General features: G+C 38.2%; 1 protein-coding gene across 1 annotated transcript in view; it reads right to left on the minus strand.

Moving 5' to 3' along the window:
- The window catches only part of COG5 (component of oligomeric golgi complex 5), a 200,895-nt gene that overhangs the window by 113,445 nt on the left and 69,757 nt on the right, over window positions 1-17,693 (minus strand). Inside the window, exon 7 of the mRNA XM_075719793.1 lies at window positions 5,574-5,704. Coding sequence (XP_075575908.1) covers window positions 5,574-5,704 — 131 coding nt within the window. The remainder of the gene's footprint in view (window positions 1-5,573; window positions 5,705-17,693) is intronic.

Genomic DNA, 17,693 nt, shown 5'->3' on the forward strand with positions numbered 1-17,693 from the left:
AGAGGCCCATTACACAACCGTGAGGCACATGAAGTAACATTCTCCTATGACATTAAACTTTGTTCTACAGTCAAGCACATCTCCACGGAGCCGATAACTTTAGACAGCATATTCATACACTTGCACAGCCCATTTTAGTATAACGCATTCAAATCTGAAGATGATGCTAAACTAGCAAAAACTAGCAAGCATACTTTGATTTAAATGAAAGTGTTAAAATATCATAAACTAATCCAGAAAAAAGGATGTTTCAGTGAAACATATACTCTTGCTAAAGTATGCAAGACTGAAAATGAGAAACTCAAGATCACAGGAATTTGCCCAGACAGTAGTACTGCAAGAGCCATCCACGCCTTTGGCAGTAGTAATCAGAAGTAACTCAAGAATGCAACATTACCATCTTCTTGCAAGTTTCATCAAAAATGTGAAAAATGGAGCCCAATGCCAGCTATTCTTAATATCTGAATACCTCAAACATCTCCAAGTGCATTTGCACAACTGGAAAATGCTGCCACAGGATAATAAAAAGCATGTATTGTTTAAGATCCTGGACATCAGATTAAACACTGCCCTATGAAGGATTTAAGATTAATTTCACCAATTTTGCTGTAACACTGCAAGTTGTACTACATAAGCACTAAGCTCAGAGGACCCTGAAATGAAATAAATTATGCAACTTCTTGATGATCATGTCCAGAACAATGGTCAATTATGTGCATACTTTCCCCTCCAATCCCTTGGGGATAACAAAGACGACCTATTGTTAAGAGGTCCTTGACACAAGATTAAGTGCTGGTCTGTGAAAGATTTCAGATTAATTTCACCGATTTTGCCATAACACTGCAAGATGTACTACATAAGCATCTATCTTAGGGAACCCTGAACTGAGATAAATAGAGCAACTTCTTGATAATCACCTCCAGACAACTGGTTAATTATGCAGATATTTCATCCTCCCATCACTTTTCTCAGGCGCTAAACAGTATTAGTCAAGAACAATCATGCATATTCATCTAGTTAATAATTTTTTAATGTGGAAAAAAAAAAAGCTGTACTTGTCCCAGAGACAACAACTTAGAGGAAAGTTTTAGTATGAAAAAGAATGCAAAACAGAACAATTCACAAAACAAATTCTACTCAGTGAGTTACAGTATGAAAATTCAAAATGCCCCCGAATATACTCAAAGTGACAAGAGTACAAAGATGTTACACTGAAATTAATTGAGACATTTTTGTTCAGATTGTATTGTTTACATATTTATCCTGTGTATACAAATCCAGCATTTGAACAGCTTGCAGAAGTAGAGTTTAGGATTTATTTTGGTTGGGTTTTTTTTTTTCCCTCTTCTTCATTCTGTGAGGTTATAATTAGTAAAGGTCTTCATTTTGGGGGGAAAAAAAAAGCTATGTATTAAAAAAAAAAAACCACAGACACAATTTAACATTCATTTGGGCAAAGGATAGTTATTAAGCTTACACTTACTTTTTGCCTTCTCTAACACGATCAGGCAACTCCACTACATGATCACCAGAACAATTTCAGTGAATTATCAGTGAATTTAACTCTCCAGATCCATGCTATGCAGGAAAATAAATCTGCCCACACCTTAAATAAGGGAAACTGGACAACACCACATAATCCAAAACCTTCCTTAAAAAGAAAGAGTCAGACACCCATAGATCACTCCAGGAGACAAAGAAGGAAAATTTTTACTATCTGTGGTCAAAGATACAGAATGTTTCTGTAACACACAGAAGGACAAACGGTATTAAGGTGCAAACCCAAGGAAATCTGAGTTCTGTTCTCACCTCCACACCACGTCTCGTTTGACCTAAATGGATATTTCATCTTTTAATCAATCTTTAATGATACCATAATCCTCACCATCTACAACCTAACTAATTACTGAAGTTTGTATCAGTAAAGTCAAAAGCAAGAGCATAGGTTCCTAACCCATTTCACTACGAGTACTTACAGGCAAAAAGCCATCCTTCTTATGCAGAGGAGACCCATAACTTTTCTTGAAGCAGAGAACTTAGCTCAGAACTAGGGCTACCTCTTCAGAAGAGTATAAGGTAGAGGAGATGGAAATGCACCTCTTTTCTGCACACACATGACCTGGCTCCTAATGCTACCAACCTTACCATTACCTGACGGAACTAAGTTTAGGCATCCCTGGCTGTAGGAGGAAAGTCCCACACTAAGCATCACAATATATAGCAGAAAGGTTTGAAGCGTGAGCTAAGTTGCAGAGAAAGTTTTCTTCTTTGTAAGTATAGCAGCCACAACACTGTGTCTGGCAAAACTGTTCTACCTGGAATTGAGTTATGGTAATCTTAACAAATTTCTCTTGTTCCGAGTAATTTCTTATTATTCAGATCTGCTTTACACAATATACTGCTGTTGAATAAAGGGGTGAAGCAGTGTCAAGAGTAATCTAGATTCCTCTGCCTAGGGTCCATCCTGTGAGCAAAAGAAATGCTGAGGGTGCTTCAGGTGGTTGCAAGATGGATATATACCTCTTTTTTTCTTTTTAAAACAGAAAACAGTGCTGTCTCTTCTCTTAGAACGGTGACTTTATTAAGTTACTGATGTATCTCTGTCAAAGCAGCCTCTCCTGCTTTCTATACTACCTGCCATTAACCTGCGTACAGCGTGAAGGAAAGCTATCGAGTTTAGGACTAAACAGTAAGGATGGGGTTTGAATCCATTTTCTTGATACTGTTCTGTGGGTCACGAAAGAGCATCAATCTGTGCTGTGTACACTAGGAGTGCGTAACAAAGCATACACAACACTAAAAAACCTGCCAGTAGCCACTGGTACCCCTGCTTGATCAGGTTTGCTATTATTTGTATTACTTTTGTCAATAAGAGCAAAGAGGGCTTACTCCTTCTAAAAGGATTAGGAAGACAAGTGCGGTTGGCAGCTCTGTGAAAGCCTGTTAAGTCTAGACACGCTGACAGACACTTCAGGTTTCTACCCAGATGGCAGCTTTAAAGATACCACCATGAACATGAGTGGAAGAAGCCTTCACTTCTGAAGCAGTCAACGGCTAATGCCATGCTTCCAAAGGAAGAGGGAAAGAGGGATTTCATTTCTTCTGAGAAATACACAAATGCTACAGTGATGGACATGCAATAAAAACATGAATGACAATGCAGAGAACAAGACAATGTGTTACTTAGAGGTAAGTATCCGCTTTCAAGTGCTACTGCTAGTAGTTATTTGGGGAAATCTGGGCACAGCTCATTAGCATGTGACTTATACATCATTAAATAAATAATCAAAATAACAAAAATAGCTTCTTACCTAAACAAAGGAGATGTATCAAAATGTTGAAAGGGGCAGTTTAAACTTTTTAGCTCTGTTCTTTTTGTCAGAGTAACTTCTAGCAGCATCTCTGAAAAAAAAGCTGAATTCTAGGGAAGACATTCACCAAATTCTAGTGATTTCTGCTTAAAAGGAGATACTTATAGTTTTACTTTTTTTAGGTATTTCCCCTTCCTGCTTCTCTTCCAGGTGGACACTGAAATACTCTAAAATGGAGATGTAAGACTAACTTTCTTCTTAAGGCATTGCTGAAAAGTGCTAGATGAAATACAGAAATACAGCTCGCTGTTATGTAGGCAACCAATCTTGCCTTGCCTTGCAATTTACACAGCAGATCAAAACAAAGGTGAAAACTAAAATTGCAATTGCAAATACAAATATCATATAACTGAAGAACCACCTGGACAAATACAGATGCGCTGTTCTCAAAGGTACAGGCTTGGCTACCAGAATAGATATTAGCAGGAAGACAGCCTATCTGAGGAATTCTGCGGTACAAAACGCAGAAGAAAAGATGAAGATCCCATGTCCTCTTATGGGAAATCTCAGGGCTTAGAAGGTATAAATGTAAATCAGCTTGTCAATAAAACACACAGCTACAATAATATGAATCAAAGACATACTGTCTGCTAGTCATATTCCAAATTCTAGATTTCTTGGGCAATGCCTGCATGCATATTTTCTAAAGCAGACTATTTTCCAACATTAAATCCATGAATCATATCCAACAACAAACTTGTGAAGCATACCCCAACATCTTTTCATGAAAACATCCCCACTTCTGATATGACTAAGCACTAATAATGTTCTTCCAAACAATCTTCCATTGGCTGGAAACAGGCCCCTGGCTAAAGCACAACAGGCATATACTTTAATAATCTCTTGATTACCTGGATGCAGCCTGGAACACCTAATAAATCTGTCTATTTTTCAAGTGGAGTGGGATTGATTTCCCCAGGGTTTCTTTGTCAGTTCTGTTTCAGTACTTAATATGAAGAGAAAATTATCAGAGAAGGTCAAATCTGACATGAAAAACTAGAAGGAGTACACACACTGATGAAGACTTTTGCTACATTTAAAATAAATGCCTACTTGCTTTTTCTTAGGCCCTGTCTTCGTTGTCTTTATTTAACATCGCATATGCTTCATAGCTTTTAACAAGCCCAATCACAGCCTGGTAACATGCTCAAATAGCCAGGAGTTTCAACATTTGAATAGTAATCAATTAAAAAATGAGGTGTTTTTTCCTACCATTTTGCTATCAGTAAATAGCCAAAGGTATTTACCACAATCACGACTTCTTACTGCAGAAATGAGAGGTCTAAGTAAAAGTTGTGACATACTGATAATTTTAATCCTCAGTTGTCTAAGCCAATTTAATGAAGAGATTTTCCATTCTGTATGTGTTCTATAACCTTCAATAGCATAAACGAATGCTATATTGACTTACAGGTAAGTTTAACCATTGGTAACAAACAGCATAAAAATATCCTGTTCTAATCCTCTTTGTTCTCTAATTTAAAACCCAAATTTGATAGGAACTTGTACTAGATTTTTCCTCTTACTGTAGTAACGGAGATTTAACATACTTTTTTTTTTAAGAATACTACGAAGTATAGAAAAAAGGACATGAATTTTTAAAAAGGCAAGACGACAGCACTAATGATACTACAAATAGTTAAATAATAGACATAGGTAATTACATTTAGTATGGATGAATATAATTATGCATATTCATTTTGATATCCCCTACAGTGAATATTTACCTCAAAGTTTCAAACGCCCTTTAAAGTTTTAACAGGAAATCTTTCAAATTGTTTCAATAAATTACTGCACAGCTAAAATGTAGAAATCTTCTTTTAAGAAACTGCATTTTTCAGATTTATCTATAAATCTATCTATAAAGCTTGGCAATATTGATAATGTAGTATACTGTGCTTAATGCAAAGTCCTATCAATCATCAAGTTTTTATCACAGTGTTCAGAGTTAAACTCCTCATATCAGCACCTACTTTCTCCCAGATTTCAGGGTCAAATACTGCAAATTTTATTCTTGCAAATATTGAACAAGGCTAGTTTTGTCCATTTCTTTGGATATTCTCATGTGTGAGAATTTCTCATGTAAGACTTTTTTCATGTTTAATCTCTGTTAGACAATGCTACACAAACCAAAAGAAATCAAGCTCAGAGTACTTTCACACTTCACTTTTGAAAGGAAGTAAAGAAGAAAGTGTCTTTTACCTGAGTCTCCACACCTTGCTCAAGCAACCTTTTAGCCTGATTTTCCACCTCAAGCCGAGCTCTCGCAATAAAAAGCAGGTCATTTTCAATTACTTCTATTCCAGAGAGATCTATCCCTTGAGAAAGGTAATCTATAAAAGCAACAAAACATTGATAAGCATGACACAGGATAATGGAACTTTTTAAACATACTAAAACATTTAGAAGTTACAGTTAGTTCCAAGGGACATGTTTGCATGCAGCACTTGACAACAGAGCCAAAGTAATGTATTATACCAGAAAAACTGAAAATCAAAAAAAGATTATTACTCAAGAAAACCTGGATATTGAATACACTGAATTTACTTCACCACACTTCTCTAGACCCATACACTGCTGAAGAGGTGCACAGCATGAGTTCTAGGAACACCAGAATCTTAGTCACAGGGCAGGAAGGGGCAAGAAGTCATCTCCTTGTCCCAGAGGATTAACCAGGTAATTAAACTTCTCTAACCAGATGTTTGAATAAGCATCATTTGCTCTAAAATCTGAAATTCCAGATGTATTATACATTAATAGATTTAAATTACACTTCTGTCCTGGTTTCGGCTGGAATAGTTAATTTTCATCCTAGTAGCAGGCATAGTGCTGTGTTTTGGATTTAGTAGGAGAAGAATGCTGATAACACGCTGATGTGTTTAGTTGTTGCTGAGTACTGCTTATGCTAGTCAAGGATGTTTTCAGCTCCCCATGCTCTGCCAGGCGCACAAGAAACTGGGAGGGGGCACAGCCAGAATAGTTGATTCAAACTGGCCAAAGGGCTATTCCATACCATATGGCATCATGCTCAGTATAGAAACTGGGGGGGGTTGGCCGGGGAGCAGCGATCGCTGCTCGGGAACTGTCTGGGTATCGGTCGGCGGGTGGTGAGCAATTGCATTGTGCATCACTTGCTTCGTATATTATTATCATTATTATATTGTTATTATCATTACTATTTTACTTTCTTTCAATTATTAAACTGTTCTTATCTCACCCCAGGAGTGTTTCTCACTCTTACTCCTCCGATTCTCTCCCCCATCCCATTGGGGTAGGGGGAGTGAGCGAGCGGCTGCGTGGTGCTTAGTTGCTGGCTGGGGCTAAACCACGACAATGTATACTTATATACAATATATACTTAAATTGCACTTCTAAACATTTGGGATCAAACAGAGAAGAATGGCAAGAAAAGAAAAAAAAAAGAAAAAAAAAGAAATTTTGAATCTGTGACATCCTTTCTCCCAGACACATTCACTTTCTTTTAAAAGGGGCAACATTGTAATGCCTGCTCTTTGGACTATTTAGGCTTTTCACATGGGACAGTTTTAGATACAAAACACAACCCAAGGAGTAAAAACAAGGTTTTCACGCTCCCTGAGGTCCCTGACCTCTGTGTTCCCTCCTGTTGGCTCTTTGACTGATCTTGCACTCCTGACCTAACCTAACTAGTGACCTGTCTTTGAAAGAAGGGCTGGAGGATGCCTCTTCCCAGATGCCTTTGATTTGTTAGTGACACTCACTTCGGATGCAGGAACTGTACATTCAACTTCCTTTGGGCTAATAAAGACCTACAGCTTAAACTGGGCTTGAACTCAAATCATTCAAATATTATGCAGCTACACCCATAACTATTGCACATTTTTGCAAATCAAACTGACTATGGCCACTGCTCTGAAATCCATGTTCCTGGAATATGGAAAGCATGACCTGAGAACACCTACTGCTTTAGGCTCCTCCAAGAACAGACACACCTCTCCACTTAAAACTCTGAATCACAACATAAATTAGGTGGGAACTGCATGATTAAATTTATAAAATGAACACTTCTGATCATGTCTGGGTGCCTTAGACTAGATCTGCAGAGAAATGTAAAAGCAGTCTAGGAAGATACCCAGTGAACCTGAAGAACCTTCAAAATTAAACAATGCTTCTTTTTTTGTTTCCCTCCTTTTTTATCTTTCTAGACTTAAATCATTCCAATTCCCCATATCAAGGTAGCCTAGACATTTACACTACTGCTTTTCTCCACGATAACGCAGGATTACTCTCATTTACACATTTTTCAGCATTTTGCTCAATCAAGCAGCTCTTCCACTGCTTCTTTTGAAAGAACCAATAAAAGTAACAAAATAATGGCCAAGGTGTTTCACCCACTGTCAGATACTTCCGTCATAAGACAATGTTCCACTATTTCCATTTATAGCCAGCCCACTATGACTTCCTAATAAAGTTATCTTCCTTTTATGTCCTCCCAGTAAGTTTATTAAGGCACAGACTTAAATTCCAACTAAGCTAACTGAACTTTTAAATCTTTGCCAAATAACCTTTCACTTTAGTAGCCAATTATTTTTGTTTACTCACAATAAACTAATCTAAGCCTCAGATTAATTTTAGCAATCACATGTTCACAACTGAACACAAAATTCCAAGTGAGTCACTTCACAGCTAGGCAGAGAAGAACATCCCCATACCTGCATATGAAAAACACTGCATAAGAAACCAAAATGAAAAGTTTAGAGAAGTACTGCATAAAGCTTAGTAAGGCATAAAGGAAATCAACTCTCTTAACAGTCCAGTGTGTCAAACAGGTTTTAGTCTACTAAGAGTAGGCCTGAAAATGCTTTTGTCTGTATGCATTTGTTTAAAAATGCATGAGAGAAGTCAAAGGACAGCCAAGCAGCAGGACGGCACACCTCATGCTGCACAGGCTATTAACGACGCCCTATATGCAGGCATGCTTACAAAGCTGCTTTTGGTAGGGGCTACAGCAGCTACACTTACCCATTACTTCCCTGCAACTTTTTGCTCTAAGCTGCCTATCTACAGGTGGCCTTGCATATGAACCTGTTAAAACTAACATTAAACTCCCACTAACTTCAATTACTAACTTCAATGAGCAAGTATCTTGAACGTGAAGACTAGTTTTCTGACCCCTTCCTCTCAGCTGCACAGGAAAAAAAAAAAGTGCAAAGAACTACCCACAGATTAAGTCTACTGCCATAGTAAACTCTGAAGTAGTTTTTTGGCAACACGAGTTTACAAAAAGGTGGAAGTATCACCAAAGACTTACAGAGCCCACAAATACAAGATCTGCTGTGGAGTTCACTTATGTCATAAAATCATATTCCGCCACCCCAGGCTGCTTAAATAAAATAAAATTAAAATACGGTTCTGATCTCCTAAATCCACAGAAAAATCTGTGGAAGAGAACTAAAAAAGAGACTGTTTTTCCCTGCTGTATTTTATCTCAAAATCTAAATTAAGCCATTTCAAGTGCTAAAAATCTAATCCTTCTGATCGTTTTAAGAAAGGAACAGAAAGACCATGCTGCTTTGGCTTCTCCAAATACCTCCATCTGTGCCTCAGACTGGCAGCCACCTCTTGCTAAACTGCCAAAATCTGCAGTTCCAAATTTCCTGCAATCCTAACAAAATGCTTTGGGATAATACATTTCAGCAGGACTTCAAACAGAGGGCCTTTCTGTGGGTTCAGTGGCTAGACATCCTGCTATGGATGCTCTCAGTTGCTATTCTAACCAGTAGGAAAGCCCTAGCAATCATATTATACCATTTTCCACAAAAAAAAAGCAGTTTTTAAGGCCAGCAGGTCTATGTCAGAAACACCTGCAAGTGCTTTCCTGCCATTCCTATGTGAGAGCAGAAGCTGCAACACAGGCAGGATACGTGCCTTTTGATAGTTTCTACCATCTAAGCAGACAACATAATATTAGAAATCTCTACGCTTGTGTATTCTCAGGCATGATGCTGCCATCGCGGACAGCATGATGAAACCAAGCAGAAGGGAGCTGACGCAAGGGCAGCCAGATCATAGCCGGAACCACAACGCATTTAAGATCCAGCTTATTTAAAATATTGCAGAGGAACTCGCACTTTCCAACTGGCCAATTTTAGTTAGTAAAGAAACCATGTCACGTGAAATACAACAAAGATACTATCAGTTATTAACCCAGGGTCCAGCAAATGTAGGGTTTTGCTTCCGGCACTTGTGCAATCATTACTCTGTTTCTTGCCGGGCACAGTCAGTCGATAGCACTATGGTCGTGCTCAGAGGTGAGGGTGATGTGCTGCAAGGTACTTGTGTCTTCTTCTCAGGAATTAAGCAGACATGGTGGCTTATCTCCCAGTTAGCACAGACTCTGGGGACTGGGACCCAGTTTAAAACTTGTCAGCTTCCCTCCCGCTTCAACCTTAAAGCACTAGCGTAAACCTAATACTATAATAACATAACAGATTTAGTGAGTATAGTATTTATAACCGTCAGTTCTACCTTAACAGATTTTAAAAGCACATATGTAACATGTTGTTAACTTCGAGAAGGCTTGTGCTTTAAACAAATTAGGACCTAAATATCTTGTAGCACCACAGGCCAGGGCTGGATGCAGCCATGACAGGCACTGCCCACACCGGTACGGCACGCAGCCCGCCGCTCCAGTCACTTCTGCTCAGCAGAGCCAGGGAGGAAATCAGAGGAAGGAACTATAGTCCTATAGCCATTCCTCTACCTCTCATTCCTCTGCTAATTCCACCTCTTTATATAGGTTCATAAAAATAAAAGCAAATTCTTAACTCTCCCGTAGGGTGCTGGTATTGCTTCCCTTCTAACTATCACATCTTATTAAGCTTGGAAAGCACAGCTGGAAATGACTTTTTAAGGACTTAAAATACAGACTGCCTGCTGAATCCTCTTCTTGAACAAAAATATTGTATGTCAAGGCAGAATACACTGAGCCCTAGGAATCAGTGACATTTATAATCTGCCTCAGCCTAACAAAGGGTTAGAACTTTATATTTCTTAAAGGAGAAAGATTTTTGTCATTATAATTCCGAATTTTCTTGGTTTACTAAATCTGAACAGCTTTTGTAACCTACTGGCTGAGATGCTGCTTAAAAATGTGTTTTTTAAACCAACATTTCCCAGATAGTTACGTAAGGAGTTTATAATAGAGATAAATCCGATACGCATGTAGTACATTAGGTAGAAAAACAGTACTTTGAGCAACACGTTTAGCTTTTCTTAATCTAAGTGACTCAACAATGTAGAATCTATTATATAATTTCATTTTTTTATCTCAAACGTTGCTCTGTGACAATATATAATGAAGACAGGGAAAAAAATGAATTAAAACTTTCTCTAAGTACTATGATATATTTGGGGAAAAAAGATAACTATGAAGCTAGCATCCCTATGAGCGTCACAAAAACTGTATTATGCTCTTTATTTAGACTGAGTTGATTTTGAGCTTTTGCTAGGAACCAGAGAATCAACAGAAGTCTACCAGGACAAGCAGGCGCACTAACAAAGAGAAAACCAGGACAGCCAGTAATAAACCAATGTGATTAGACTGCATCACTCGAGAGGCTACTTGAGCCAAAAGAGAAATCCTTCTGTGCCCTGAGAAGTAACCTCAGTGACGCTAATAAAGAGGAGGAAAGAAGGAAATTAGAAGAGCTAAAGTGGATTCCCTAGGAGCAAACATCTAAGATCAGCACCACCCCCTCAATGCGTAAGTAGCAAGAATCCAATGACAAATTAAGAGGTGTTTCATGGGAGATGGGGAGGGAATTAAAGGAAATTAAGCCATTTCTGAAATTCTAAATAAAATCATAGAATCATAAAATCATAGACTTTTGTTTGCCTGTCTGAGGAAGGTTTGGGGCTTATTGCTTTTGCATGGGTCATTTGTTTTATTTTGCTTCTGCAGTCTTAGTTGCAGAAAATACTGGTGATATCAGTACCCTAAGGCTGTTCTTTTTGCATAATGAAGAAAAATTACAATTTTGGAAGAAACTACTAATTTAAATTCCAAAAAGACAACTGGTTCAAATGATACCCGAGAGTTCTGCTAGGGTTTAAGTATGCAGAAGTTGAGAGGCTACAAAAACATGATTTATTAATAAATACTGTAGAAGACTTCTACAATGCAAACATTACAGTGCATACAGCGCATTCGTACTGAAAATTTCTCTAGAGGTAACTTAAGCATCAGAACAAATTGGTTGAAACTGTCCATTAGAAATAGCATATTAAAAATAAAGAATGTCAAGATGGAGTAGAACTGCAATGTCATTATTACTTTAAGCTGATATGAGCACAGGCTGCCCTGAACGGAACGCTCTCCAATTTCCACCTCTGTGCCCCTAACCTGCTTCCCTATTCTTTCACTCCACCCCAGCCTCCAAGTTTTAGCACTCATGAGAGTTTCTTCTGTTGAGTTAGTTTTCATCTAAAGGCATTCTCATCTGACTCACAATGCAGACACACAAAGAGCATAGGGAGAGGGCAGGAACCCACAGGCAGGATACCACCCACGGGCAGTAGGAATCCCTCTTGGTGGAAGCTCACATGTAAATTCGTAGAAGATGTTCATGAAAGTGAATCTAAATCACTATTTGCAATATTTTTTTCTGTTACACAAAATTAGAAGGGACTGGATAGATATTGTAAAAGCACATAAAACCTTTTCTACAAGGGAGGAGTATTCAGTAATGACAATCATTTCAGTTCTGAAAGGGGTTATTAAACATTTAGTCTTTGGTCCTACAGCAGTGCCTGGATGCAAGCACAAAACGCAAACAAATTAGTAGATTGATTTGTTAGAATTGCTGAGGACCCATTTGATTTTTTTTCCATCTATTTCTAAAGTACCTCAAAGTAATTTACTAATTCAAATGGGCCACAAATCTAATCCAGCATGGAAACTTCCATGGTCCTAATAGAGATGTTAGTTACAGCACTAGCTACTGCAAAGGAAGGATGCGATCCTGTTTGCCTGAGTTGTATCTGAACCAACAACCCCAAAAGCTACTGGGCCTGAATACGTTCATTTGTTTGTTTAATCAGTATAGGTAATATGAAACCAAAACCAGTCCTAGAACAGAGCCTGAGATCCCAGTACTTCAGCAGAAACCCAATGTTCACCCTTAAGTGAAAGTAACCTAACACTTAATATTACATCTTTATTCTCTAAGTGGAATAGGTGGACACCCTAAACTTAAAGAACAATGGCCTACTTCTCGGAGGCACTTATATTTTCCATGCAATTGATACATAGAACAGGTGGGGAATGGCAAGAGCAGACACGTTTGTAGGTCTTCAAACCGGAAGCTGGTGCCTCCGAAAAGAAGCTTTCTCCATGTTCTGTTTTAGTCAGACTAATTCTCCACATAGGCTGAAATGACTGCCCCACACCCTGCATCAGGCACCAAAGTACTTGCTGAAGCCAGGCTTATATTAAGCCTTTAAATCAAATGAAAGGGATTCTGCTACAGTTACTATGAAAGAATATCTTACAGCCATCCTTATACAGCGTGAGCTCTTCAGAAAAAGATGTTTATTCCTGTAAAAACTGTATACATTATGATGCTTTGTAAAGTGTTCAGAATAAGAATCATTGCTCTATACTATGTACCACATACAATGTGCCATATATTTTAGATATACTTTACAAAATTATTAATTTTGAATCTTAAATGATTAATTTTGAAAATTTTCTGCAGATATTATGAATTCAGTATTGAAGAGGAAGAAAATTTTATTTTACTAAAATGCCAGTTACTTACAAAATTCCTGCTATCTTCCCTTTCCTACAGGACAAGATTCCTACAAACTTCTCCTTTCCTCAGTGAAACAACGGAGAATAAAAATCTCTCTCTGCCACTAAAATGCCATTAAGTTCCTATGAAAACTGATCTTTATTTAACCAATTTCTACCATCTTAAAATTAACTACTCATATGCATAATACCTAAGGTTTCAGTTTTTAGCTGTTTGAGCAACATTAAGTGAGGCAAAACTGTCCTGCTGGAGCCAGAAACTGAGTGGGGCCCATGGCGTTGTATTTCTGGTTTTCTTTCTCAGACAGCATGCTAGCAGTCTTGCTGCATTGTATTATCATAGACTCATAGAACAGTTTGGGTCAGAAGGGACCTTTAAAGATCATCCAGTCAAACCCCCTTGCCACGGGCAAGGACATCTTTCCCCAGATCATGTTGCTCAAAAACCGCATCCAACCTGACCTTGAACACTTCCAATGGCGGGGCATTATCTTACCGGATTAAAGCCTTACTTCAGAAGAAAACTGAGAATTCAACACTCTAAAATTAGAGATCCCGTAGGTATGAAAGAATTGAACTTCTTCTAGCATGTTAAAACAAAGGGAAAATTTTCAGGTGTACAGGCAGGTTGGAATAAGGAATGGGTTGTCATCCTGCACCTGGAATCAGCTTTGTTTCCTCAAAATGATTGTTCCTGATTTTTTTAAAGAATTTGGTTTGTGTTAAAAATTTAGTAGTGCTTTAATAATCATCTATGAACAATCCTATCTACAGAGGAAACTTGCTGCTTCTCTCCAGACTGCATGCATAAAACTAAAAAAAACCAGACCCAAAGTTGATAACAATACTGGAGGAGTAGTGAGGAAGACTGACTACCTATTTTTAACATTGTAATAAAGCTGCATTTAAATTGTCTTGATGGAAGAGTTAATTCCTACTGCTCTCTGGGCTGGAAATCAGATGCCAGGCAGGATCTGGAATTGATGGAAATGAGCTTGATATCTATTTTTATCACCATCACTGACTTAACAATGAGCACCATATTTTGGAGACATTCCTGTGAAAATGCCATGATTCAGAAAATAGCTTAACACACCAAGACAAACATTACTTAGGTCTAATCACAAGTTATACCACACTACTCCCACATTCACTTAGGCCTAAAGCAAGAGTTGTTGAACTACTTTAAGGTTCACCCACCCACCCATAAGGTTCCTCCACCCATGCACTATTAGATCCACACCCCCCCCCCCCGCCCCTCCCAACCCCTGAATACAAACTCACAACCTTACTTAACCACAACCTACCTAACCTACTACTTTCTATTTTGCCCACAAACTTGTCTCCTCAACTGCCTGGACTGTCAGGCTCAAAGGGGCGTGGGCAGTGACTCCACATCCAGCTGGCGGCTGGTCAGCCCTGGGGCTGACACTGTTTAATATCAGGTAGTAACCTGGGTGATGGGACAAAATTAACCCTCGGTGAGTTTATGGGTGACAGCAATTTGGGGGAAGTGCTCAGTACCCTGGAAGGCAGGGCTGCCATTCTGAAGAGCCTCAACAGCCTTGAGAAATGGACAGACAGAAACATCATGAAGTTCAACAAAAGCAAATTAAGCCCTGTTCACCTGGGATGGCATGACCCTGTGCACCCGAACAGGTCGGGTGCTCACTGGCTGGAAGGAAGCTTTGCAGAAAAAGACCCAGTGGACAATAAGTTGAACATAAACCAGCTGTATGTATGTCCTTGAGGCAAAGGCAGCCTACTGTGTACTGGACTGGGTGTAGCAAGGGTGTAGCCAGTAGGTTGAGGGAAGTGGTTATTATTTGGCATAAGGCCATTATACTCCGTGCCTCCCAGTACAAGAAAGACATTGACAAACTGGAGTGAGTCCAGCAGGGAAGGACTGAGACAGGGGGACTGAAGCATATGAGTATGATGAGAGGCTGAGAGAACTGAGTTTGTTAAGGTAGAAGAGAGATGATTAAGAAGAGACCTAATTGCTATCTTCTGCTACCTAACAGGTGGTCAGGAGAAGATAGAGCTAGACCTTTCTGAGGTGCACACGGATAGGGCAAGAGGCAAGAGACACAAGCTATAGCATAGGAAAATCCTGATTACACATCTGGGGACAATATCATATTTGTGGTGCTGCACACCTTACCCATGGAGGATATTAACCTGCAGGAATGCACACATTCTATTTTAATATAATTAAAATGGGTGAAGTGTGAAACATTAAAATCTAGAACTCTAAAAATCACCCTAAGCTTAAGCCTTCCCTCAAAAGAAGCTGATTTGAGAAACTTCCTCAAGAGCTCCCCAAACATTTTTAGTAACTAAAACTGCATTTTTTCTAAATACTCTGTGATAAGATACTCCCAAAGAACTGTAACATTCATGCCATTCATCATCAGCATTTGGATGGAGCTGAAACCAGCTCCACCCTAAATATTCTATCTGAGCTAGGGCCTAGAAATCAGAAAACATTCAAAGGAAAATTTCTTACACCAATACTGATAAATTACAACAGGTCCGTAACATGAAGCAAGTTATAATCCTGAAAACAAAACCAATAACTGTATCATTTACAAAGTCCACATTTCATTCTGATAATTAAGATTGCTCTTCATTAAAAATAAACATTAAAAAAAACCCCACTTCTCCATAACAAATTCATTGAAGTTTAATTTAGACACTGCACATATAAAGAACTACTCTTTCAGATGTACGTGAACTTCCAAACCCAAATTTATTGTGGCAACAAAGCCAAAGCAATAATACCTCTACAAGTCAATACTCCTCTTGGGCTTTTTTTGGAGCTAAGTAAAAATAAAAGAATGTTGCCAGTAAAAATCTAGTTGTCCTATTTCTGTTTTGAACAGACTTCATAGCATCACAGATGCAAACCAATGTGTACAGCATATGTGAAAAAGATGGAAACAGAAAGGGTGACACAAAGGTATAATATGGAACAGGAGAGAGATGAAGCCCAAGTAGGGGATTACTGAAGAAATTAACTTAGGTGTTGAAAGAGATAAGAATGATAGTATGCTAAAAATTATACAGAAAAATATAAAGGAATGTAACTTGTGAAAGGATACAAATATAAATCAGTTCATACATTTTGGTTTTATTAATCTGCAGGAGTAATTTAGTGCCATCATCTACTTTCCACCTTGACGGTTTCCTCCCCGCCTAAATCCGTAGCTTTGCACTGCTTGCTCATTACCAATGCCAATGGCGTTTCTGCTCAAATTTAAGGAGAGCATCCAAAACTGGAAAACAAAAGGGTGAATAAAGCTTGTTCTTAATAAATTTCAAGCAGACATTAATCAGGATTTTTACTGTCAGGAAAATATTTCTTAAAATCCCAACAGGTGAACAAAAGCAGTCCTCCTTGAAATGGGGCATCACATCAGTACATAAAATGAAGCACGATGAAAAGAAATGTACTCTCATATCTGCAAGAGATAATTGCATTGAAAATATATTGCAACTGCATCATAAACCCATGTAAAGGAATTATGCCCTTCCAACTGTATTACTGGAGTGGCTGAAGAAAACCATCTCTTTCCTGAACAAAGACAAGGACTCATCTAAATGAAGGTATATGACTTCAGCTCTCTCTTATTTACCTAAGTAAGCATCGTAACTAAAGCCATGAAAGCAAGCAAAATAGTTATGAGTAGAGGGATGTAAAAGATAACCTAAATTTACATGTTGGCCTGAAAATACCGGTATTTTTGGCAGCTTTTAAATATTATTGATATGTTATCATTCAATAGCTTAGTAGAATTTCTCAATATAGAGCGTTATGTAAAGGTAATGATTCAGTTTCCATCAATACCATTGCCATGTTGCAACAGACACATGCAATGGTAAAACGAAGGAAAATGGATAACGTGTTTTGAGAATCTTAGTCAAAAAGAACTTCTTTCAAACATCCCACCAGTTGCTGAGATGGCAAAGATGGCTGACTCTTCGCTGAATCAGTGCCCTCAAAGGAGGGCAGAAGAGATATTAGTTCATTTGTGTGTTTTAATTCTTAATACTTTTACATCTGGATAAAGTTATGCATGGACAGTTACAGACTTAAGGTGTACAAGTCTACAATTACCTCACTGAGTTAGTAATTTCTAGCTGCACTTCATTTTTTTTTTTTCATTTCACTGAGATATATCCTACTTTTTTTGAGTTTTTATCATTATTTTTGCACTGAAACATGCATCCAAAAATGTCCATTTGTACATGAGAGAACATGGAACACTTCTAACACATACTTGTAAATGCCAGGAGATACTTTAAGATCAGTACTGCTACAGTGCTGTAAAACCAATTTTTTTTAAAAAATCATGCTATTATCTTGGCCCCTGGATAAGGGGGAATACTACTTTTTTCTTTACTATATATATAAGCTGCAAATACTTCTTTCATGTTCTTCTCTCCTTATGGGTCTCTCCTGCCTCTTTTCAACACCCACCATTCATCCCTTTCATACTTACACCTTCAGGAAAACATTTCTGCAA

Source organism: Pelecanus crispus, chromosome 1 (assembly GCF_030463565.1).
Source record: "Pelecanus crispus isolate bPelCri1 chromosome 1, bPelCri1.pri, whole genome shotgun sequence".
Lineage (NCBI taxonomy): Eukaryota > Metazoa > Chordata > Aves > Pelecaniformes > Pelecanidae > Pelecanus > Pelecanus crispus.